General features: G+C 36.8%; 3 protein-coding genes across 4 annotated transcripts; all 3 read left to right on the top strand.

Annotated features, from left to right (window-relative positions):
- The first annotated feature begins 9,658 nt into the window (after positions 1-9,658).
- LOC142542611 (uncharacterized) lies at positions 9,659-12,276 on the top strand. 2 transcript variants are annotated; one of them, XM_075649348.1, is made up of 8 exons: positions 9,659-9,792; positions 9,857-10,221; positions 10,525-10,669; positions 10,767-10,847; positions 11,040-11,132; positions 11,198-11,269; positions 11,419-11,535; positions 12,008-12,276. In XM_075649348.1, the coding sequence occupies exons 5-8, from the start codon at positions 11,076-11,078 to the stop codon at positions 12,095-12,097; spliced, it is 336 nt and encodes a 111-aa protein (XP_075505463.1). In that variant the 5' UTR covers positions 9,659-9,792; positions 9,857-10,221; positions 10,525-10,669; positions 10,767-10,847; positions 11,040-11,075; the 3' UTR covers positions 12,098-12,276. The 2 variants fall into 2 exon arrangements, with proteins under 2 accessions (XP_075505463.1, XP_075505454.1); XM_075649339.1 differs by having other exon boundaries at positions 9,660-10,221.
- Positions 9,787-10,851, top strand: LOC142505957 (protoporphyrinogen oxidase 1, chloroplastic-like). The gene is made up of 5 exons (XM_075619098.1): positions 9,787-9,792; positions 9,857-10,065; positions 10,130-10,221; positions 10,525-10,669; positions 10,767-10,851. Exons 1-5 carry the CDS (start codon positions 9,787-9,789, stop codon positions 10,849-10,851), a joined length of 537 nt encoding a protein of 178 aa, XP_075475213.1.
- A 6,086-nt stretch (positions 12,277-18,362) lies between the features above and the next one.
- Positions 18,363-22,632, top strand: LOC142505947 (uncharacterized). The gene is made up of 6 exons (XM_075619093.1): positions 18,363-18,423; positions 19,255-19,626; positions 19,772-19,886; positions 19,985-20,182; positions 20,707-21,889; positions 21,994-22,632. The coding sequence occupies exons 1-6, from the start codon at positions 18,363-18,365 to the stop codon at positions 22,630-22,632; spliced, it is 2,568 nt and encodes an 855-aa protein (XP_075475208.1).
- Positions 22,633-24,398: the final 1,766 nt, after the last annotated feature.

Genomic DNA, 24,398 nt, shown 5'->3' with positions numbered 1-24,398 from the left:
TAGAACCACTGGAGCTAGATGAACCGCTCCCTAACTTCTTGAACTGCTTTTTTCGAGCTTTCAGCTAATCTTGCTTTCCACTCGTGCTGCCGCGATCAAATCGGAGAGGGGATTGCTGTGTCTGGGGTTGCATCGCACACACCCTTCCTAATTGTCTAATCAGACTCGCCTCCGCTCTCTTCGCTCTACTCAAGGCATCAGCAAAATGGTAAGGTCGCTGCATATTCATCAATGCAACTATCTCCAAGTTCAATCCTCTGATGAACTGATCCGCTACAGCTTCATCATTCCCAGCTATCTGAGGAACCAAACGCAGTAAGGTAGAGAATTTAGCAACATATTCTTCAATATTCAGTTGGCCTTGTCTCAAATTCTCAAACTCTGCTCTCTTGTCCTCTCGGTACGAAACTGAGAAAAATCTTCGATAAAATTCAGTTCTGAATGTTTCCCACGAAATCACTGTACCTCTCTGTTCTAACATTCTTTTACTTGTAATCCACCAACTCCTGGCGGCTTCTCGTAACTGGTTAGGCACCATTTTAACTTTCAATTCATCCGTACAATCAAGTAAATCAAACAGTATTTCCATGTCATCAAACCAGTTCTCACAATCTTCAGACGTTTCGATACCACTCAGAATCGGCAGCTGAAATAACTGAACTCCTTCAACTTTATTTCCATCTGAGTTTCTGACACATCTATCAGATCAGTCGAAGTACTACCTCGTTCTGGAACTCTTCTAGGAGGAATATCTGATAATCACAGATGTTAGTAATAACAGGAGATAACTCCGTCTCAATCCCAATCCTGATCAGCTTACCCCTGATCAAGAATTGGTTCTGATTCATTTTCAAATCAGACATATTACCAAATCAATTCAGGTATTCAGGTAACATGTATTTAAAAGTAGTAAACATAATAGCATGCTAGCATACACAATGTAATTCCACATTATAAGTAGATCACATGCTAGCAATCAAAAGCAGGAAAGAAAACCTCAGTCTACCCCGCTCACTCTCTTTTATCTCAATCTCAAGAACCTATAGTTCTAGAACCTACTGTTCTGGAACCTAATGCTCTGATACCACCTGTTGTGGGGACCCGGACGCTAATCATGTTCTTAATCATCATGGGGACTAATTAATCAATTAGTATAAATAGGGTCTAAATTTTTTTTTTGTTTTTAAAATACAAAGCGGAAACGTAATGTAATTCAATTCAAATTACATACTAAACATAAGTATACAAATCTTGTATTATCAACAAGAATTCAACTAGGTTCAACTATATCTCAGTGCTGAATCCTAAGTTGCTTCGAAGCCCGGATCTCCACGCTATCTAGTCCAGCCTCTTTCTCTTCTTGACCCTGATCCTATCCCAACTGTTGCCATGCACACATACAGACAAGACAACAGCCGGATAACTCCGATGAGAATTACATTCTCAGTATAAATCATGTATACATGCAATCATAAAACAATATAAAAGCATATAACAGATATGTCTAACATGTATTCAAATCAGAATATAAATCCATATCAAAATAAATCCTATTATAAACATGTACCATCATCAGGAACATAAATCAATATGTACCACATTCAGGAACATAATCAACATCAATCAATATAACTGTCAATTAGACTCGTGACTCCACATTTAAGACTAGACTCAATCCTAGTCTAGGGATCCCGGTTTCCAGAAGTTAGCATTCCCATATCGACCAACAGTAATAGAAAAGACTCCAGTTTTATCCACGTCGATAGGGTATCGATCACCAGTAATAGAAGAAATACCAATTCTATCCACATCGATATGGTATCGATCACCAGTAATAGAAGAAGCTCGTATTCTATCCACATCGGTATAGTATCGATCACCAGTAATAGAAGAACTCCAATTCTATCCACATCGATATAATATCGATCACCAGTAATAGAAGAAGTTATGATTCTATCCACATCGATGTGGTACCGATCACCAGTAATAGAAGAAGAAGCTCCAATTCTATCCACATCGATATAATATCGATCATCAGTAATAGAAGAAGTTATAATTCTATCCACATCGATAGCCAAACATCCGGTGACACACTTTGGCACTATCGCCAATACACTATCTTGTGACATCGTGCAATGTGCCCGTGGCGATCCCACCACTATCAGGCACTTCTGTGACAAGATTACTCGTCTAATACCTGCTGTCTATAAATCAAGAGAACAAGTACATCAATCAAATCAATACAATAAGGTAAAGTATGTGATTTAGGGAAACTCGAGCCAAACCTCACTCGAGTTGTGCAATCCCAACTCAACATTAATTTATACCTTTATCTTCTCGGTCCGACGAAGACGAAGTATCGAAGTCAACTCTGTCCATACCCAAATCTGATAATGACAATCGAATAGATACAATATCAGTATATAACTCAGTTCAACACCTGTTCTGATCAATACTCAAATCAAAACATAATCTGATCAATGCCCATCGACATATGATATCACAATACCATCTAAATCAATACCGAATCTGATCAATATCAATCAACTGATCTTTCGACGGCATAACAATACAGTCTCGATAACCCCGTCAATTCCAACACCACAGATATAATACTAGAACTCATAATCAATATTGGTGCAACTCATAATTTCAATAACAACACCAATCTGATATCGAATCTCAATCAACTCAACTACAAAATTCATAACAATTACATAACCAGTCTGTTTCTTAATCTGACTTCGATTCTATGATGTCTACTATGTCAAGAACATCATATATGAATTTCATTCAATTCTGGCAATATCATAATTTCAAGACATATCAAAAGGTAACAAAACTTACGTCCAATTGTAGCCTGCGTTGATAGGAACACAGTACTGAAGTCGTATTTAAAATCAGACGAACGGATTTCTCGTAAATCGAATTCTAAAATCAAGAAGTAAAACTTCCCCTCAATTCTCGATTTATCCTTATTAACGTTTGTATGTAAATATATATACATAACTCGTGCAAGATAGAAACGTGGCATGTTCTTGTTCTGCATGACTCGCGCATATGCGCGCTCAAAGTCCGCGCATATGCGCCGAAAGCCTTATCCAGCTACTGGACTACTCGCGCATATGCGCGCACATATGTCGCGCATATGCGCGAGACCTACTGTCTCGTGCCTCCCCTTACTCGCGCATATGCGCGCCTTCTGCCGCGCATGTGCGCGAACCTTTCTGCCCTGCTCGCGCATATGCGCCGTTCATGTCGCGCATATGCGCCGAGCACTCCACTAGGCTACTGGACACCTCGCGCATATGCGCGCCCTCACGCCGCGCATATGCGCGGAGTCTTCTGTCAAAACCGCGAATGTGTGCGCACCAACTCGCGCATGTGCGCGCATGACATTTCCTTCGCACATATTTCGCGTCTGTTCTCATCTTTCCTGGTCCACTCCGTTCCGTCTATAATCACTTCAATTAATTAAGAAATCATCCCAGAATAATATCAGATTACGGTAAATACACCCAAATCAGTTCAGATTACGGTAATCAAATTCTCGGGCCTTACATTTCTCCCCCTCTAAGATATGATTTTGTCCTCGAAATCACAGGCAATCAATTCAGATAAGGAAGAAATGTATACTAAAGGTTACTTCAGAAAATTCATTCTATCAAACCATTCTGATAAAATTACTTGCAAATATTGGCTATACAACACTCGTATATATCAATCAACAGCTCATACCAAATCATTATCATTAGCTGTTATCAAATGCAATCTCAAATATCCCGTAATATCATTCCCATTCAGAGGAAATCCGCAGTACTCATTGTACAATACCTTGACTAGAGCTATCTCGATACTCATCTAATAGCTATTAGTGTACAATAATTCATAAAGTGACAAGACATCAGGTCATTAGTGCTAAAATCCAGCACTATAGTTCCTGGATATCCTCCAGTATCTAGATAGTTCGCTCCGACTATCCGTCAATCTATAAACCATAGATATAAATCATACTATACATTCTGTCAACAGTTTAAAATCAACCAAAAATCACGGTATAATATAGTTAACTCTGGCATTCAATACCATCTGACCCCTTTTCTGACATACCTCTCAGTCGTCTTGTCATATCTGTACGTCATCCTGTACAATATAACATCCGCAGATTTGAACAATCGTTCAATCATAACCACATCCTGGTACATTCTTGGCACAATTTCGGTAAATATCACCAGATCCATAGAGTTATACTCCTATTTCTATTCAGGAATCGATAATCTGTATAACCAATTTCCTGGTTTCTATCTTCCTGTCTTCATCTGTCAACGATTTAGACATTTCAATACAAATTCTGACAAAACTGATTTCATTTGTTTATATCAAAACTGTCCGTTCGTATTATCACATATCTCGTGTTACCAGAATAATACTGAATCTACTACTGTGTGCCTCTGACAATACCTGTCATTTCAAATTCGAAATATCTGGCACAAACAGATCAGCTAATTATATAAAATAAAGTATTACCTACCTGGTATTCTGATTAACACACTGTTCTGACTATCGAAATCAAGTTCTAAACAATCTGATCACTGTCTCAACTGTGCTACAATCAATCAGTATACTATCTTCAGATATCACAGCCTCTGAATACAATCTGTTGCAATCTGGATTCATAGCCGCATAATTCTGTATACAACAATCTAAGTTCCCAGAATATTCAATACAAATTTCAACTGTTCGATTCCATCAATCATACGCTGCGAATATATCAAGATCTCATAGATAAAACGAGCATAAGGTCATCAGAACACTTCGGAACACAGGATTTATCAACCCATATACAGAACTGAAGTATTTCTCAGAGAAACACATAATCAGATGTAACTCTAACTCTTAGGCAGTAAATCTTCTAACTGACATTTCAGTTCTTTCAATTCCATCAAGATCATTCTGTACAGAAGTCTAAAATGAAATCCATACCTGATATTAAATCAAGGTTGAAATCACTCTCCCTGATATAAGACAAATCCGGAATTTAATCTGGAACGACTATAGCAACTCTCCTGCTACTGACAAATCATTCTCAGATAGGCTCAACTTTAGTAATCAACTGAATACATAAGGAATTACTCCATTCTTTCCGATAATCATCGAATCATACATAATACGGATATCAAGGAATTCAAAATCGAGAATCCTTACCGTATATCATTCGTTCATCGGCCATTTCAGGTCCGAATCTTACCATCTTCTGGCAAGAATCTATAATAGTTATGTACTTGTCAGCATATTAATATCAATAATGTAATCAGAATCAGATAACACAAGTACAATACCATCTAATTCAATCTCATTCTCTTTTCACTGCAGTACACAATATATCACAGAATTCACTGATATCAATTCCTTTCCCCCAAAAGGTACAAGGATCAATACTACAGTAATACAGACCCAGCAGGTAGAATATATATCAATACAACTCTGTCAAAGATAATCGTAGGGAATGCATTAATATATATCAATACAGATGCAACATAATCATAAAAGATTATTACCTGCCACTATATCATCACGTGTGTCCTGGGTCTGTTCCTCGATCACTACCACTAGGTGATTCTGCTCCCTGAAATCTTCGGGGACCTCTCTGTGGACAGACTCTAGCAAAGTGTCCCTGCTGTTTACAGATATTTCACCTACCAGTCACTCCCTGGCACTGCTCCATGGGATGTCTCCCTCCGCCAGTCCTGCAATAAACTCCAGTATAACTCGGGCTAGAACCACTGGAGCTAGATGAACCGCTCCCTAACTTCTTGAACTGCTTTTTTCGAGCTTTCAGCTAATCTTGCTTTCCACTCGTGCTGCCGCGATCAAATCGGAGAGGGGATTGCTGTGTCTGGGGTTGCATCGCACACACCCTTCCTAATTGTCTAATCAGACTCGCCTCCGCTCTCTTCGCTCTACTCAAGGCATCAGCAAAATGGTAAGGTCGCTGCATATTCATCAATGCAACTATCTCCAAGTTCAATCCTCTGATGAACTGATCCGCTACAGCTTCATCATTCCCAGCTATCTGAGGAACCAAACGCAGTAAGGTAGAGAATTTAGCAACATATTCTTCAATATTCAGTTGGCCTTGTCTCAAATTCTCAAACTCTGCTCTCTTGTCCTCTCGGTACGAAACTGAGAAAAATCTTCGATAAAATTCAGTTCTGAATGTTTCCCACGAAATCACTGTACCTCTCTGTTCTAACATTCTTTTACTTGTAATCCACCAACTCCTGGCGGCTTCTCGTAACTGGTTAGGCACCATTTTAACTTTCAATTCATCCGTACAATCAAGTAAATCAAACAGTATTTCCATGTCATCAAACCAGTTCTCACAATCTTCAGACGTTTCGATACCACTCAGAATCGGCAGCTGAAATAACTGAACTCCTTCAACTTTATTTCCATCTGAGTTTCTGACACATCTATCAGATCAGTCGAAGTACTACCTCGTTCTGGAACTCTTCTAGGAGGAATATCTGATAATCACAGATGTTAGTAATAACAGGAGATAACTCCGTCTCAATCCCAATCCTGATCAGCTTACCCCTGATCAAGAATTGGTTCTGATTCATTTTCAAATCAGACATATTACCAAATCAATTCAGGTATTCAGGTAACATGTATTTAAAAGTAGTAAACATAATAGCATGCTAGCATACACAATGTAATTCCACATTATAAGTAGATCACATGCTAGCAATCAAAAGCAGGAAAGAAAACCTCAGTCTACCCCGCTCACTCTCTTTTATCTCAATCTCAAGAACCTATAGTTCTAGAACCTACTGTTCTGGAACCTAATGCTCTGATACCACCTGTTGTGGGGACCCGGACGCTAATCATGTTCTTAATCATCATGGGGACTAATTAATCAATTAGTATAAATAGGGTCTAAATTTTTTTTTTGTTTTTAAAATACAAAGCGGAAACGTAATGTAATTCAATTCAAATTACATACTAAACATAAGTATACAAATCTTGTATTATCAACAAGAATTCAACTAGGTTCAACTATATCTCAGTGCTGAATCCTAAGTTGCTTCGAAGCCCGGATCTCCACGCTATCTAGTCCAGCCTCTTTCTCTTCTTGACCCTGATCCTATCCCAACTGTTGCCATGCACACATACAGACAAGACAACAGCCGGATAACTCCGATGAGAATTACATTCTCAGTATAAATCATGTATACATGCAATCATAAAACAATATAAAAGCATATAACAGATATGTCTAACATGTATTCAAATCAGAATATAAATCCATATCAAAATAAATCCTATTATAAACATGTACCATCATCAGGAACATAAATCAATATGTACCACATTCAGGAACATAATCAACATCAATCAATATAACTGTCAATTAGACTCGTGACTCCACATTTAAGACTAGACTCAATCCTAGTCTAGGGATCCCGGTTTCCAGAAGTTAGCATTCCCATATCGACCAACAGTAATAGAAAAGACTCCAGTTTTATCCACGTCGATAGGGTATCGATCACCAGTAATAGAAGAAATACCAATTCTATCCACATCGATATGGTATCGATCACCAGTAATAGAAGAAGCTCGTATTCTATCCACATCGGTATAGTATCGATCACCAGTAATAGAAGAACTCCAATTCTATCCACATCGATATAATATCGATCACCAGTAATAGAAGAAGTTATGATTCTATCCACATCGATGTGGTACCGATCACCAGTAATAGAAGAAGAAGCTCCAATTCTATCCACATCGATATAATATCGATCATCAGTAATAGAAGAAGTTATAATTCTATCCACATCGATAGCCAAACATCCGGTGACACACTTTGGCACTATCGCCAATACACTATCTTGTGACATCGTGCAATGTGCCCGTGGCGATCCCACCACTATCAGGCACTTCTGTGACAAGATTACTCGTCTAATACCTGCTGTCTATAAATCAAGAGAACAAGTACATCAATCAAATCAATACAATAAGGTAAAGTATGTGATTTAGGGAAACTCGAGCCAAACCTCACTCGAGTTGTGCAATCCCAACTCAACATTAATTTATACCTTTATCTTCTCGGTCCGACGAAGACGAAGTATCGAAGTCAACTCTGTCCATACCCAAATCTGATAATGACAATCGAATAGATACAATATCAGTATATAACTCAGTTCAACACCTGTTCTGATCAATACTCAAATCAAAACATAATCTGATCAATGCCCATCGACATATGATATCACAATACCATCTAAATCAATACCGAATCTGATCAATATCAATCAACTGATCTTTCGACGGCATAACAATACAGTCTCGATAACCCCGTCAATTCCAACACCACAGATATAATACTAGAACTCATAATCAATATTGGTGCAACTCATAATTTCAATAACAACACCAATCTGATATCGAATCTCAATCAACTCAACTACAAAATTCATAACAATTACATAACCAGTCTGTTTCTTAATCTGACTTCGATTCTATGATGTCTACTATGTCAAGAACATCATATATGAATTTCATTCAATTCTGGCAATATCATAATTTCAAGACATATCAAAAGGTAACAAAACTTACGTCCAATTGTAGCCTGCGTTGATAGGAACACAGTACTGAAGTCGTATTTAAAATCAGACGAACGGATTTCTCGTAAATCGAATTCTAAAATCAAGAAGTAAAACTTCCCCTCAATTCTCGATTTATCCTTATTAACGTTTGTATGTAAATATATATACATAACTCGTGCATGATAGAAACGTGGCATGTTCTTGTTCTGCATGACTCGCGCATATGCGCGCTCAAAGTCCGCGCATATGCGCCGGAAGCCTTATCCAGCTACTGGACTACTCGCGCATATGCGCGCACATAAGTCGCGCATATGCGCGAGACCTACTGTCTCGTGCCTCCCCTTACTCGCGCATATGCGCGCCTTCTACCGCGCATGTGCGCGAACCTTTCTGCCCTGCTCGCGCATATGCGCCGTTCATGTCGCGCATATGCGCTGAGCACAACACTAGGCTACTGGACACCTCGCGCATATGCGCGCCCTCACGCCGCGCATATGCGCGGAGTCTTCTGTCAAAACCGCGCATGTGTGCGCACCAACTCGTGCATGTGTGCGCACCAATTCGTGCATGTGCGCGCATGACATTTTCTTCGCACATATTTCGCGTCTGTTCTCGTCTTTCCCGGTCCACTCCGTTCCGTCTATAATCACTTCAATTAATTAAGAAATCATCCCAGAATAATCTCAGATTACGGTAAATACACCCAAATCAGTTCAGATTACGGTAATCAAATTCTCGGGCCTTACATCTATGACCCGGGATATCTCGGGGCATCAATATATCTTTTAATACACTAGTAGAAAAATCGGATTTTATTTCGGCAGGCGTTACTTCGACAATAATAAATTACGAAGTAATACATTACCAATAACCTCAGTAATAACACAAGCGAAGTAAAATAATATATTTTAATTCGGATGTTTAAAAATACGGGCTTCACTGTATTTTTTTATTATATTTTACTTCGGCATATCAATGTTGATGAAGTAAAAAATAAGAAAAATAAGTTCATACTGAAGTAAAAAGATGAACCGATAAGTTTAATTAAAAATATGTCCACACACACTAATCGCTATCTATTCCTCTCCATTCGCCGTCTAGGGTTTTTGCTCCTCCGTGTCTACTCAAATGGCGGATAATGTGCACTATTCAACCATCTGACCCAATGCTTACGATGGCGGTGTGTTTTCTTGCTCGGATTATTCAGTCATTTTTTAATTTCTAAGATCAGTGTATGAATGTAGGTGGATAGTGGGTTGAAGGATGACTTGGTATTAGGAGACCCAGATGCTCCGCGCTTTGTGCTATGGAATGGGAAGCTGAGGCCAGTGCCCTCGAAGCTCAATGACTTCCCTTTCTTTGATTTAATGAGCTTTCCTGGTAAAATTAGAGCAGGTCTTGGTGCAATCGGTCTTCGGCCACCGCCTCCAATTTGTGCCCTTAATCCTTCCTCGTATTTCCAGTTTCCTGCGTAGTAATACTATCGAGTTTCTTCTCATATTTGAATATTTGTCAAGGTTACAGGGTTACGAGGAATCCATTGAAGAATTTGTCAGACGCAACCTTGGAGATGATGTTTTTGAGCGTTTGATAGAACCATTTTGCTCTGGTACTCTTAAACTTCTTCCTTCATATATTTTTGTCTTTTCGGTAGTGTCTAAACTGTTTTATTCATTCATTCCTTTATCAACTCTTACTGGTCTTCCAGTGATTATGTGCTCTGAATTCTGGTAAGATTGATCCATCAAATGCAATGGAAGATGGTAATATTGTGCTTCATGATCTGTTATGTTATAGTTTACCATTGTTTGTTGATTTCACAATTTTTTACATTATGTTTAGGATGCTAATTAGTATCCTGATATGATTTTTAGGGTGTAGAGAATAATATTTTATGTTTCATTTGATGCAGGTGTTTATGCTGGAGACCCCTCAAAACTGAGCATGAAAGCGGCATTTGGTAAGGTCTGGAAACTGGAGCAAAATGGTGGTAGCATCACAGGTGGAACCTTTAAAGCAATCCAGGAAAAATCTGGCTCTAAGGCACCTCGAGATCCGTAAGGACATATTTGCTAAAATCTTTCTTGTGTTTTGGACTTTGTGTTTGTATAATAAGCTTGCATGTTTGAATTTTTAACTTGGTGTATGTAACAGGCGCTTACCCAAGCCAAAAGGTCAAACAGTAGGATCGTTCAGAAAGGGCTTGTCAATGCTGCCTAATGCAATTTCATCGAGGTAATTTTTATTTTTAGATCTTTTAATTAAATAAAAATGTTGAATTTCTTCTTTCTTTTCTCAAAATGCGCGTACATGTATGATACTTTCGCTGCCTGAGTCCCGTTGTCAAACCTGGTCGGGACTAAGCTGGCATTTGTTTTGCTTAATATTCTCTTGCCACATCACTATGGCTAACATTTGCTTGAACAGGCTGAAGCAGGTGGTTCTGGTGTTGTTTCTCGACGAATGACTGGGCAACAATCAGGAACTGATCGATACGTGTTTATGGTTCCCAACAACAAGGTAACGATGATGCTTGTTTTTATGTTATTTTTACTCATTTAATTAGGGTCAATTGCAATTTTTAGGTGGGTCTTGTTATTGGCAAAGGAGGTGAAACCATTAAGAACATGCAAGCAAGGACTGGCACTCGCATTCAGGTTGGTTTTCCTTTCGGTTTATAATGCTATTATGTGGTTTGAATATCTGATAGAGCTGCTACTTCTGGTTTTCTGAAAATCCTGATATTGTATCTGTGTTTTGATTTTTTTCTGGTGCCGTGAGTGTTGCCTTTTACCAAATATTTCAGGTTATACCTCTCCACTTGCCACCTGGTGATACATCCAAAGAAAGGACCGTACAGATTGATGGCACTAGTGAACAGATTGAGGTTGCTAAACAGTTGGTTAATGAAGTAATCAGCGAGGTTTGTTAAATGGTTACATATGACTACACTTATCTTTTATGCTTTATGTTCACTGTCATTTAAACTTGACAAGTTATTAACATGATATTAATTTACCTGTTTATTCTTAGTGATGTATTATAGCTTGTGTTAGTTTCCTCATATGAAGTTTTAACTTGTTAAATTTGTTTCACCCTTAATTTTTTTGAAGTGTTAACAATGTATTATGCAACTGTGTATGTTTGTTTGTGTGCCTTCCCTATTTGCCACTTGTACATGTAGAGGATTGCAGATATCTTTGCCACATCTGTCTACCTCTACGGCATGGTTGATATGGAGTCAATCTTGTGCAAAAATGATCCTTGGGTGGAGATCAGATTTTGCTGTTTTATTGTTGAGATAATTGCTTGAGATGAATTGTTGTCATTGTGATATATTTTATATTAGTGATAAAAAAAGGAGAATCTAATGTATTTTTTTTTTCAAATTTCAGTTTGCAGGATGCATCAAGAACCAATATTGCACTCAATCTCAATATGACGAGGTCAGAAGTGAATGGAGTGAATTTTTTACTCCTATGTAGGCGCTTAAATGGATGATGTATGTTGGGATAAATATTTTGTTTGTCATTGTGGATTTTTGGATATACTTTTGGTTTTGTTGATACATTTTTGTGTTATTTGTGGATTGATGAATATGTAATTGTGGATTCGTGGATATTCATCATTTTTAGATGGATAATTTATGAATTTAATTATATTAGTGTATTAAGTCATATATTGCGAAGTCTTTCTTTAACAATTACTTCATCAAAATAAAAAATAATGAAGTGTAACAGGTAAATTACTTCGTTGTTATTTGCAATTTGTGAAGTAACATAATATAAAACACTTCAACAAATAGGATAAATGCTGAAGTTATAAATTATATTTACTTCAACAAATAGGATAAATTGTGAAGTTGTTTGTGACTATTACCTCACCAAAATACATAACTACGAAGTCTTTCAGATGAATTACTTCGTCACTCAATGTAAATTGTGAAGTAAAATATTATAAACTACTTCGCTAAATAATAATTAAGACGAAGTTATATATAATATATTACTTCATTACTTACAATAATCGATGAAGTAAAACACATTTCTTACTTCGGCACCGGTCAAATTCTGGACCGGTTTTCCTTTGAAAACCGGCCAAAAACTTCAGTATTTTCAATCATACAACTTCGGTTATTATGCGAAGTAAAACGTACTTCTATTACTTCACGTCCATATACTTCGGCACTTAACTACCTTAATACTTCATTGAATACACGAAGTAAAAAACGATTTTTCTACTAGCGATAATTTGGTTATGTCCAATTTCATTCTTCGTACTCTTACAGATAATTGTGCAGGCAATGAGAATTTTTTTATCTTCACATAAAATATGAGATTTAGTTAGTGTCGATCATGATTCATGTGTGTATTATATTCTTTGTTTTATTATTTTCATGCAAGTGGGATATTTTTATTCGGTACATTGCGTGTCCTCTTATATAATTTTACTATCACGATTAATGTGTGTATTATATTCTTGTTTTATTAATTTGGAGATTCGATCTAGATCTCTTGACTAGATCATAACTCATTCAATTTACCTTATATTCTTAAACAATGAATGGAATAAATCTAATTCAAAACGAACCTTAAAAATAAATATTCTTCCCCTTTTAAGAAATTGTAACAAATAACCAATTTCTAAAAACAGCCTCTTCGTTTAATATCATATAATATAGCCTTTTACAATCTAATAATCCTAAAATACCCTTCTTTATTCTTTTTACCCATATCAAATAATTACTATAACATAATGAAAGAATATTCATTTTTCAAAATGATTTTTTTAATAAATAATCGATAATAGTATTAAATTTATATGAATACGAATAATAATAAATAAATTTATACTATTATAAATGTTAAGTTAAACGCGCATGAGTGATAGTAATACAGAGATGAGTTATCTCCTGAGAAGTTATTGTGCGTCAAACTGTTGACATTGTACCACTTGATATGGTTGGTTATGTGAGTCATAAAAGAGTGACGCCAAATCTTAACGGATAATATCGTCTTTATTGGGGACATGCTGACGGTAGAGAAATGGTAAGACTGATCTCTAATATAAATGAGAAAACACCAGCAGATAGACACGTATTTTCTCAGGCTCACGAGCCTAGCAGCCCGACCCATTAGCACCCAAGTAGGTGCACTTTGCGCTGCCACATATATAAGAAAATAAAGTCGCGCCTTGACTAACAGCTATAATTTTTGGCCTAGTGGTAAGCGTTTGATGTTAACAATTGGTATCAGAGAGAGGTCATGTCTTCAAATCTCCCAAGTAGAATATTTATTTTATATGTTTCTTGGGGGCGATATTGGGTTAAGTGTACATGAGTGAGTAGTACTGTGATGAATGACATACTATGAAGTTCTCTTACGTCAAGCTGCAGATGTCACGCCTTTTAATCTAATTGGCTAGGTGGGTCGTAAAAGAGCTACGCCAGATATTAACTGGTAATACTGTCTCTACTGAGGATATTACCGATGATAGAGAAAGAGTAAGACTGATCTTTAACAGATATGCGACAACACCATCACGCATCACCCCAAACTCTTGAGCCTAGCAGCCCGATCTATTAGCACCCAAGTAAATGCACTTTGCACTGTCATTCCTGGGGTGGACGACCAAAGGTGCGACACAATGTGCAAACAGAATTGCACCAAAGGAGGGTTTTGCAAAGTGTTTAAACATCCACCACCCAACCATTTTTTCCATTGTTATTGTTGATCATATTATATTTTATAGTACCCATAAAATTGGCAAGAAAAGATTAATATTAGTTTTTTTAAAAATAGTCTATGTTTTCTAATTGTGTTTTCAATCTTAGCAGGATGTCATTAATTTAAAAAAGTTGCAAATTATTCGAATTTTAGTTTAATAAAGTTTCAAAAATTAGCCCGGTAAATTGATCAATTGTGTCTTTTGATCCCATAACTCACATGGAATTAATTAGTATTTATTAAAAGAAAGCTAGAATTGTCATTTTGTAATTAAAATCAATGATTCAATAAATGAATTAAGTTTTTGGTCTACTAAGTTTTCAAATTTTATTTTTGTACATTAAATTTCAATTTTAGTCAATTTTATTGATACGACATCGGACAAGTTTCTTCGATGTCTCGTCAGTATTTTTTGATGTCATGCCAATATTCTCGGTATCATATTAACACTCTGATTAAATATGACTAAAAGAAAAAAATTAAAGTTAGTGTACCAAACAAAATTTGAAAACCTAATAGACGAAAATCTAAAATAAGAAAAGTTATTAGTGGACCAACAAAATTATTTTCTTAATTTGGTTTCATTATCATATATCGATTTTTTGTCAAGTTCGGGACATAAGTTACGTAAATTTATTTGATGATATAGAAGGAGAAAATTATATAATGGGTATTAGAATTTATCTGATGATAATTGTCATCTTTATTTGAAATAGCATTAAAATTCAATGAAGTGGATTTGATAATTGAAGAGTTGTTCTTAGACGAAATGTATTTGTTATAATCAGGCATCAAAAATTCAATATCTCATTTCAAGCCGGATAGACTATAAGTTATCAGAAAATCAAGAGCTTTCTAAATTCTAACAAAAGGGTTATAATATATAGATGAAAATTTCAAGAGCTTAATGAATTCCCTAGAAGTTAATTTGAATTATATGACATAAAAAGATAATGATTTTCTGGAATTTTTTAAACTTCCGTCGTATGATTTGAAAATTAAATTTTGGTTGAAGATTCGAGATATCTAAGAAAATTTAATAGAAGGTATTGGAATTTACAAGTTTCAGAGTTTGACAAACAAACCAGAATTAAAGAACCAAATTGAACTGGCATAACTGAGAGGTCGCAACTGAAAAGAGATTTACTGGACTTAAATGTATTAAGAACTGAAAGTATTAAGCTAAAGTTCTTATAAGAATAAATAAGTCTCGAAGCTCAAAAAACAGATTGAAGATCAGAACTGAAGATTTTGCATAACCTGAACGGAATGAAAAAGATGACCTATCAAAACTGAAGTATTCAAACTGAGAAGACATAAGTTAGAATTGATGTAGTCTAGCTGAACTGATCAGTCGACCAGTTTGACTCCTAATCAGTTGGCCACGTCATGAGCTGTATTTTGAAATACTCATTAGACAAACTGACAGTCCGTACCAAAGCAGAACAGTCTGATACATCGGACCTCTGTCAGAATAAATTCGTCTACATGGACTAGGAGACAATTCAACAGATATTAACCATTAAATGCATTCAATGTGACTGCTGAATCGAAAACTATTTATAGTTGATAAGTTCAGTTGAAGAAAGATTAAGAGGCAAAACGAAACTGTCAGTTATTTGCGGTTTACTCTCAAGATTATTCAGTTTACAAATTGCATAATTTAGCTGAAACGATTGAAACGTCTACTACTAAAAATACAACTAATTTTTTTTGTAAGCTCATTTTCTTTTTGATAATTAGAACTTTAAGCGTGCATGCAATACCACTGCAAAATACACATTTTAAAATAATAGTAAACAACTAACATGTAAAAATACTGCAGTTAGAAAAAGGACAAATCTTCAAACTTAAACTTACGTTTTAAAATAATGCAAGTATGAAACGTGTAAAAATCCTAACAAACATCAACAGGTAAAACAAATGCGTATAAAATATTCATGTCTACTCCTAACTCAAAACATGATGTGCGGAAAATACGGTCCTCGGGTTCACGTGCGCACGTCCAACTCCGCATACTCAGTTTTTGACACCTCCAATCTCCTGATCAATATGCTCACCTGCATCATTCACACGTAGTGAATCTAAAGACTCAACACACATGTAACGTCATAACTAATAAATATACATAGCATGCAACAGTGAAAAGTACCGTAATAAAAATATGTTTCGTGATCTTAAAAAGATGTAAGCATATTCATGACCTGTCAAAGCATAAACATTTTCAAAACGTATCTCATCATATCAACATATACGCGTTCATTTTCTTAATTCAAATTCCGTTCAATAGTTGTGACTTTCGTATCATCGTATTAGGAGATGGATCCATCTACGTATAACCGCGATACCTGGCGGGGGGGATATCAGCGACAGTATTACCCATCCACTAAGCCTTGGCCTTACATGTCATCGTATTATCGTATCATCCTATTACTCACAACCAACTCTCATCATTCAAAACAAGTCATCATATTCATCATTTAATAAAATCATGCATATACGTAAATATTCCTTAAAATCAAGCATGCAATGTATTTTTCATATTTGCATAAAAATTCATATTTGTGATAACATAAACATTTAAAACATGTCAAATCGTGTTTAGGGCGCTGCTAGGACTAAAAACCCGACCCGAATGCAAAATGACCATTTTGTCCCTGGAAACCCTAATTGACCATTTTATGCCTGAACCTCTAAATTTCGACCCGAAGCCAACCAAACTCCTCAAAATACATCAAAACACATTTATAATAAATTTTTAGACGTAAACTCTAGACCGTTTCAAAACTTATACGATTTGTTTTAAAACTTCGACCGGGGTCCCGGTTTTAACCCGAATCAACCCGAAACTTAACCAAAATTTTCCCAACTTAAACCGTGACTTGAGCCTACACAACCAGCCTCTAAACCACTCATTGCAGACCCCTTAGGACCTGCGAATCACGCCTGGAAGTTGCTGGAATATTCCAGCGCGTTACAACCTACAAACCCTAATGTATTAAACCTTCAAACTTTCGACTCTAGGCCCTACCAACCCGAACCAGCCTTGAACCAACCCTTCCTAGCCCACCTTTGAACTCTCATGGACCAACCTAACCCCAGCTCATAGCCCCATGCACGATGCAAGATGCAAACACTCGCTAGCCCTAAAACACGCCCCAACCGAGACCAACCCTTACTACCCTTCTCGCCTGATCGGCCTCATGACTCCGTCCAAAAGCGTTTGAGCCCTCATAGACCACGGATAAGACCCACCATGGTATGGTCCAAGGCTAGGAAGCACCCTTGCACAGCAGGCGCACCACAAACCTTTGATCTAGTCATATAGCCGCTTGGTTTCCCTACACAAACTGATCGGCCCTCACCTAAACCGACCAAGCCTCGACTCCAGCACTTAATCCTCATCATTCACGACATTATCAGCTCCCTAGCAACCCAAGTCACCAGCCCCTTTATACAAGGACAACAAAAAACGTGAGTTTGTACAAAGGGTATGCATGTATCATGTCAAACCTTGCAAAAATGATACCACAAGATAAATCAAAGCATTCTCCATGCAACTAGATATACATCAGCATATAAATGGTGTAAATGATGACAAAAAGATATATGGCGTGCCTTAGCGTTTAACCACTCAAAAACTTGGAAATCTTTGCGTACAATGCGCGCCTGATTTGAAATTTTCAGCAAGTGTCACTAGTCCAGATGCAGGTTTCGAAATTGCCCTGAGCCTGAAATCACGAATAAGATCGTTAGAAGGGGGCCGGGAGGGTGTCCTGGCGTAGCCCCTCTGACGCTCAAGTCAGAGACTGGGGATATATGAGGAGAGCGGCTAAGGATGCTGTTGAAAATAATATAGTGAATGAAAAACCATACGCTCAAACCTGGTATTTATAGAAGAATACCTAGCCCTTGATGGGGCTGTCTTCCATTTGGGTTAGGGATGAGTCAGGGGTAGTGGGCCCATCCATGGGGTATCAAATAATTTGAATTCGTATTCGGCTATAAAAAAAAAAAAGTAATCATGGGTTCACTCGTGGGAAGTACTGCTCCGGTTGATGAACAAGGGAATACTGGTGAGCGAGGTGCATAAGTGGCTATCCGGACACCTCTAATTCCAAGTCTCCAAGTTCCAATGGAAAAAGTCGGATTAGCCCATTGAGATTGTACTTGGTTATGTGTTTCTTGCAGCAAGTGACTGGTTCCCACTGCATAAGTACAACCCGGCAAGTGTTGCCCCGTAATGGTGGAACACCGGAACTATTTCTTATGTACAAAAGAGGCATTCTTGCAATCTCTCAACTTCAACGCTCGTAGAAAATCAAGGTAAGCGAAACGTGTATTTTTATGGTATTTTCATAACGTTATTTTCATAGTATCTTAAATTTAAAATCGTGTTTTAATGCATCAAATTGTTTAACAACAAATATTTTTGGTGATGTCTTGATCTTGTTTGTGACCTAGTCTAGTAGGGTAAGACTAGATACTTATGATCTAGTCTTCGAAGTTAAGACGAACATTTTTTATCTAGTTTGGGGAGTTAAGATAGACATTTATGATCTATTCTAGGAATAGAAATAGGAAAGAGCATGTGAATAATAAGGATAAAATAAAAGTAAATTATATCAAATCCTACAAGAGATAAAGTAAATAAATCCATTCAAATCTTTATATTATTTAAATGACAAATGATAGAGATAAAAAAAGATATTAACATCGATCATCATCTTATACCAATAAAATCTAATTTATTCAAAATTTGATAATTTGGAATACTCTGGGGCTTGGGAATCCCCGAGCATTCCGGGAACTGAGGCGACTTGTCGCTAACAAGAGACCCAAAATCTTGTTTTTGAGTGAGACAAAAATAAGAGAGGTTAATTACAAATGGTGGACATATAAGCTGGGCTTTGCAGGTAGTTTTATGGTTGATTGTAGAGGAAGAAGTAGAGGACTTGCAATCTTCTGGCAGGACTCTGTTAAGGTGTGTATCAAGTCTTATTCCAATGGACATATTGATTGTATAGTTCATGACTCTAAGCAAGACTGGAGATTCACCGGATTTTATGGCAATCCCGAAGTTCCTATGCGTCATTTTTCGTGGGAACTGCTACATCGTCTTAAGGATATAGCAGAGCTCAAGGAAATACCTTGGTTAATAGGAGGGGACTTCAATGAAATCTGTTTTGATAGCGAAAAATTGGGCGGAAATAGACGAGCTCCAAGTCAAATGCAAGCTTTTCGGGAAATTCTGGAACTTTGTGAACTCCAGGATCTGCATTGTTTGGGTGAGTTTTTTACGTGGGTGAACCGTAGGGATTCTGCTAAAATAATTTTCGAGAGGCTTGACCGGTTTGTTGGGAATATGAAGTGGCGTCTCCATTTTCTAGTGGCTCGTGTGACTTCTTTGGAATTTTATCACTCCGACCACAGGCCACTTTGCCTGCAGTTATACAGCGATCAGTTACAAGACCGAACTAGAAGAGCTAACTGTCATTTGTCCTTTCGGTTCGAAAAAGGATTGTTATTGGAGGAGGGGTGTAGGGAGGTGATTGAGCATGGCTAGGGCTCCAGTGATCTTGGTGCATCAATTGTGGAGCGTGTTAATTCGTGTAAAAAAACACTGCTTAACTGGGACTCTAGCAGGCTTCACAGAATTCCTAAGCGACTTAAATCAAAACAAGATCACCTGAATAACATAAAGACAAGTACACAGTGGCATGATAATTTTTCCCAGATCAACATACTTGAAACAGAGATAGAGAACCTCGCAACTCAGGAAGAGATGTATTGGAGGCAACGGAGTAGAATTTCCTGGCTTAAAGATGGGGATCATAATACAAGGTATTTTCATTCTAAAGCCTCCCATCGTCGTATGTAGAACACTATATCTGGCCTGGTCTCAAGTCATGGTGTTTGGTGTACAGATAATAGAGGCTTATCGACAATTGTGCTGGAATATTTTGAATCTTTATTCACAACATCCAAGCCATCTGAGGTTGACATTGGACGAGTATTAGAAACAGTTGAACCAAAAGTAGAAGTCCTGATGAATTAGACACTTTGTGCGCCTTTCAAAGCAACAGAAATCAGACGGGCTCTCTTTGATATGCATCCGGATAAAGCCCCGGGACCGAATGGGATGTCTACCATGTTTTATCAGAAGTTTTGGGATGTAATCGGTATTGATGTTACTAAGGCGGCACTACAAGTGCTTAATGAGGGGTCTCTCCTGAGGCGTGGAATGACACTCTTGTCACATTAATACCCAAAACAAAAGATCCTAGGCTTCTAAAAGATTTCCGACTGATCAGTCTCTGTAATGTATGTTATAAAATAGTTTATCGGGCTCTTACTAATCGATTCAGGCGAGTTCTTTCGAGGATTATTGAGGCTTCTCAGAGTGCCTTTATTCCGGGACATTTAATTACAGACAATATTATAGTGGGGTTCAAGATACTGCACTGGTTGAGGAACAGAAAAGCTGGTAGGTCTGGTTATGCTGCCCTTAAGCTTGATATGAGTAAAGCCTATGATCGAGTGGAATTGGATTTCTTACAGCTAATGATGATGCGATTGGGATTTGATCAGGAATGGATCGGGAAGGTGATGAATTGTGTTAAGTCTGTTTCATACTATTTTCGAGTTAATCAGGAAGTGGTCGGACCTATTAAACCAAGCCGTGGGTTGCGCCAGGGAGACCCGCTTTCACCATACCTCTTTGTTTTGTGTGCCCATGGTCTCTCCTCTCTTTTTAATGCGTATGAATACAGAGGCTTTTTTCGCGGAGTGAAGATTGCACCTACTAGCCCATCAGTGTCTCACTTATTCTTTGCAGATGACAGCATGGTGTTCTTTAAAGCGGCTATGGAAGATGGGGCAAGGGTGAAGGAATGCCTGTCTTGTTATGAGAAAGCATCCGGTCAACCCATCAATTATGATAAGTCGGCTTTATCCTTTAGTCCGAATACTCATCCTTTGCTTATGGATACGATAAAAAATATCCTGACTATTCCTGTGGTACACCAACATGATCTCTATTTGGGCTTACCTACAGTGTCATTGAAGAGTAAGAGGTTACAGTTTAAATATCTGGTGGACAGAATGGTTAAAAGAATACAAGGATGGGGTAATAAATGGTTCTCTACAGGTGGGAAAGAAGTGCTGATCAAATCAATACTTCAAGTAGTACCTACATTTGCTATGTCTTGCTTCAAATTACCAACCGGGGTTTTTCATGATATTGAACGTGAATGTGCGAATTTCTGGTGGGGAGTTGAGAAGGGAAAAAGAAGAATGCATTGGCGATCTTGGGAATTTTTATGCCAAGTAAAAGGCAGGGGCGGTCTTGGATTCAGAAAGTTGACCGAATTCAATAGAGCCCTCTTAGCAAAACAGCTATGGCGCCTCATACGTTATCCTGACTCTTTAGTCAGTCGTGTTCTTAAGGGTAGATATTTCATGCATGGGTCAGTGCTGGAAGCGGGCTTGGGCAGTAACCCATCCTACATCTGGAGATCGATATTATGGATAAGGATATCCTCATGTCCGGTTTAATATGGAGAGTTGGAGACGGCCAATCAATAAAAATATTTGGAGACAAGTGGATACCGAGCATGCAAGCAATTATTGGTGATCCTCTAGTTCCATGGTAGCGTGAGGTGACAGTTAGTGCATTGATTCAAGATGGGGAATGGAATGCTAACTTAATATCTAATAGTTTTAATCCATATGTCGCCGGGGAAATCCTCAAAATTCCACTTTCGGTAGAAGGGACTCCTGATATATTATTCTGGAGGCATGATGCCAAAGGTCAGTACACGGTGAGAGATGGGTGCCGCACCCAGCGTGGGCTATTCTTAGCCCCAGAGCATCAATTGAAGCATCCCAACGAGGATTGGTGGCCTTTTCTCAGGAGCCTTTCTGTTCCACCAAAGATTCGGTTATTCTGGTGGAGTATTTACCATGATTGTATACCGACTAACCAGAATCTATCAAGACACCATGTCTCGGTGAATGAATCCTGCAATCTATGCAATTTTTCTATAGACTCGTCTGGACATGCCCTGTTCTTTTGTGCTGCGATTAAACATCTATGGAAGAACACATCTTTTGCCCAAGTGTTAAGAGGAAACTCCCAAGCTGACACATTGGAGCTTTGTCTATGGTTGAAAGACCAATTCTCAAAGACGGAATTTGAGGAGTTTGCAATTCACACATGGGCGGTATGGAAAGAAAAGCAGAAATACCTTCATGGTGATAAGGAGAAACTGTCAGCTGATAATGTTTCCTGAAGCTATGCAATCTTGTCTGATTTCAAAAAAGCCCGGACCAAAGAGAAAATTGAGGATGCATAAAAAAAGAGTAATCCGGAGAGGATATGAAATCCGGCAAGATTGTGCACATTAAAACTCAATGTAGATACGGCCGTGGATGAGAATAGACATCATTTTAGCATTGGTGGCGCACTCCGAGAGAAACAAGGTCAACTGTTATTGGCTTTTGGGAAGCAAATCAACCAACCCATTTCAGTGGTTCATGGTGAACTTCTGGCTATTCGAGAAGGTATTATTCTAATGCATGACAAAGGTTTTACTGATGTTCAAGTTGCAACCGACTCCTTATTGACAGTGCAAAGAGTCACTACCACTCAGGATGATATTGGTTATATGAGCCTCTGTGCAACAGATATTAGAGAGCGTATGAGAATTTGTGATATCTGAGCTTATTCATGTTCGTCGTACGACAAATAATGTAGCTCATAGCATTGCAAGTTTTGCTTTTGATTCCCCTTCACCCTTTGTTTGGTTGATTGGTGATTTTCCTTCTTGGTTGATTATGCTTATAATTGATGATTTGAATCAATAAAATTATAAGTTTTATCTTAAAAAAAAAAATTCTAATTCATTCAAATCAATCAGATTTATAGATTAAATTACATCAGTTTAGATCAAAATTAAATCATCCATATCTTATCCATTCAAATCTATAGATTAAATTACATCAAAAATTTATAAATAATAATGTATATTAAGACTGGTCAATAATTTTAAATGTTAAAATTTAAATTGCCTATTATTCAATTGAGATTAATATAGATAGCAAATGCGATAATTTTAAGAAAATATATATAGGCATTGTATGAGATAAGTACGAATATAACACTTAATTATCCATTGAGCTAACTATTAAAAAATAGATTACTATTTATAACTGATGCTTTAAATTAATTAGATTTGATTAGGATAAAATCGAACTAATCTAATTCTTTTAACAAACTTTAATACTCATATAATCTGCCAAATCTTAAAATTGATTAATCACAAATCTACAAACTCGATTACTTAAAATACTTTTAAAAAACAAAGATTTTATTTAATTAGTTATCCACGTGTAAGAACAATTAAATGAAATAACGTAAAATAATAATAAATAAGAATAAATATTTATTTATTTATTTCAACAAATAAATAAATATATTTTTTAATTAAGTAGTTAAATGTCTAATTAATAGAATAAATAAATAAATAAATATTATTTATTTAATAAATTTGATAAATTTTAAAAAAAATTAATAAAAATTAATTAATTTAAAAAATTGAATTAATTAATTACTTAATGAACTAGGTAATTGATTAATTATTAAAAAGATTTAAAAATATTAATTAATTAAGTAGTTTATTTATTTATTTATCAAATTGAATTGATATATGTTTTTTAGTATATACACATACTCGATAGACCAAATTATTTAGGGTGTCAATTCGGGTGAATCAGATATATCGGGTCAGATTGACACATAGTACTATTTAAAAATTGCTCGATCCGAACCCGAAATCAACCTGAAAACTCACAACCCAAACCCGACTCAATCCGATTTTGATTTTTTTGAAAATTAATAAAATTCAAAATAATAATAATAATATTTTAATTTAAACAAATAATAACAAAATCTCTCATATATGATTTAAATTTGAAAGTCTAATCGTAGAAATTAAAATATATTTACTAAATCAAATAAACAATTGTTTAAAAAAATAAAAAATGTGCAAAATAAATA

This window comes from Primulina tabacum, chromosome 1 (assembly GCF_025594145.1).
Source record: "Primulina tabacum isolate GXHZ01 chromosome 1, ASM2559414v2, whole genome shotgun sequence".
Lineage (NCBI taxonomy): Eukaryota > Viridiplantae > Streptophyta > Magnoliopsida > Lamiales > Gesneriaceae > Primulina > Primulina tabacum.
Note: the sequence above shows the minus strand (reverse complement) of the source record. Positions and strands in the feature narration are given on the sequence as shown.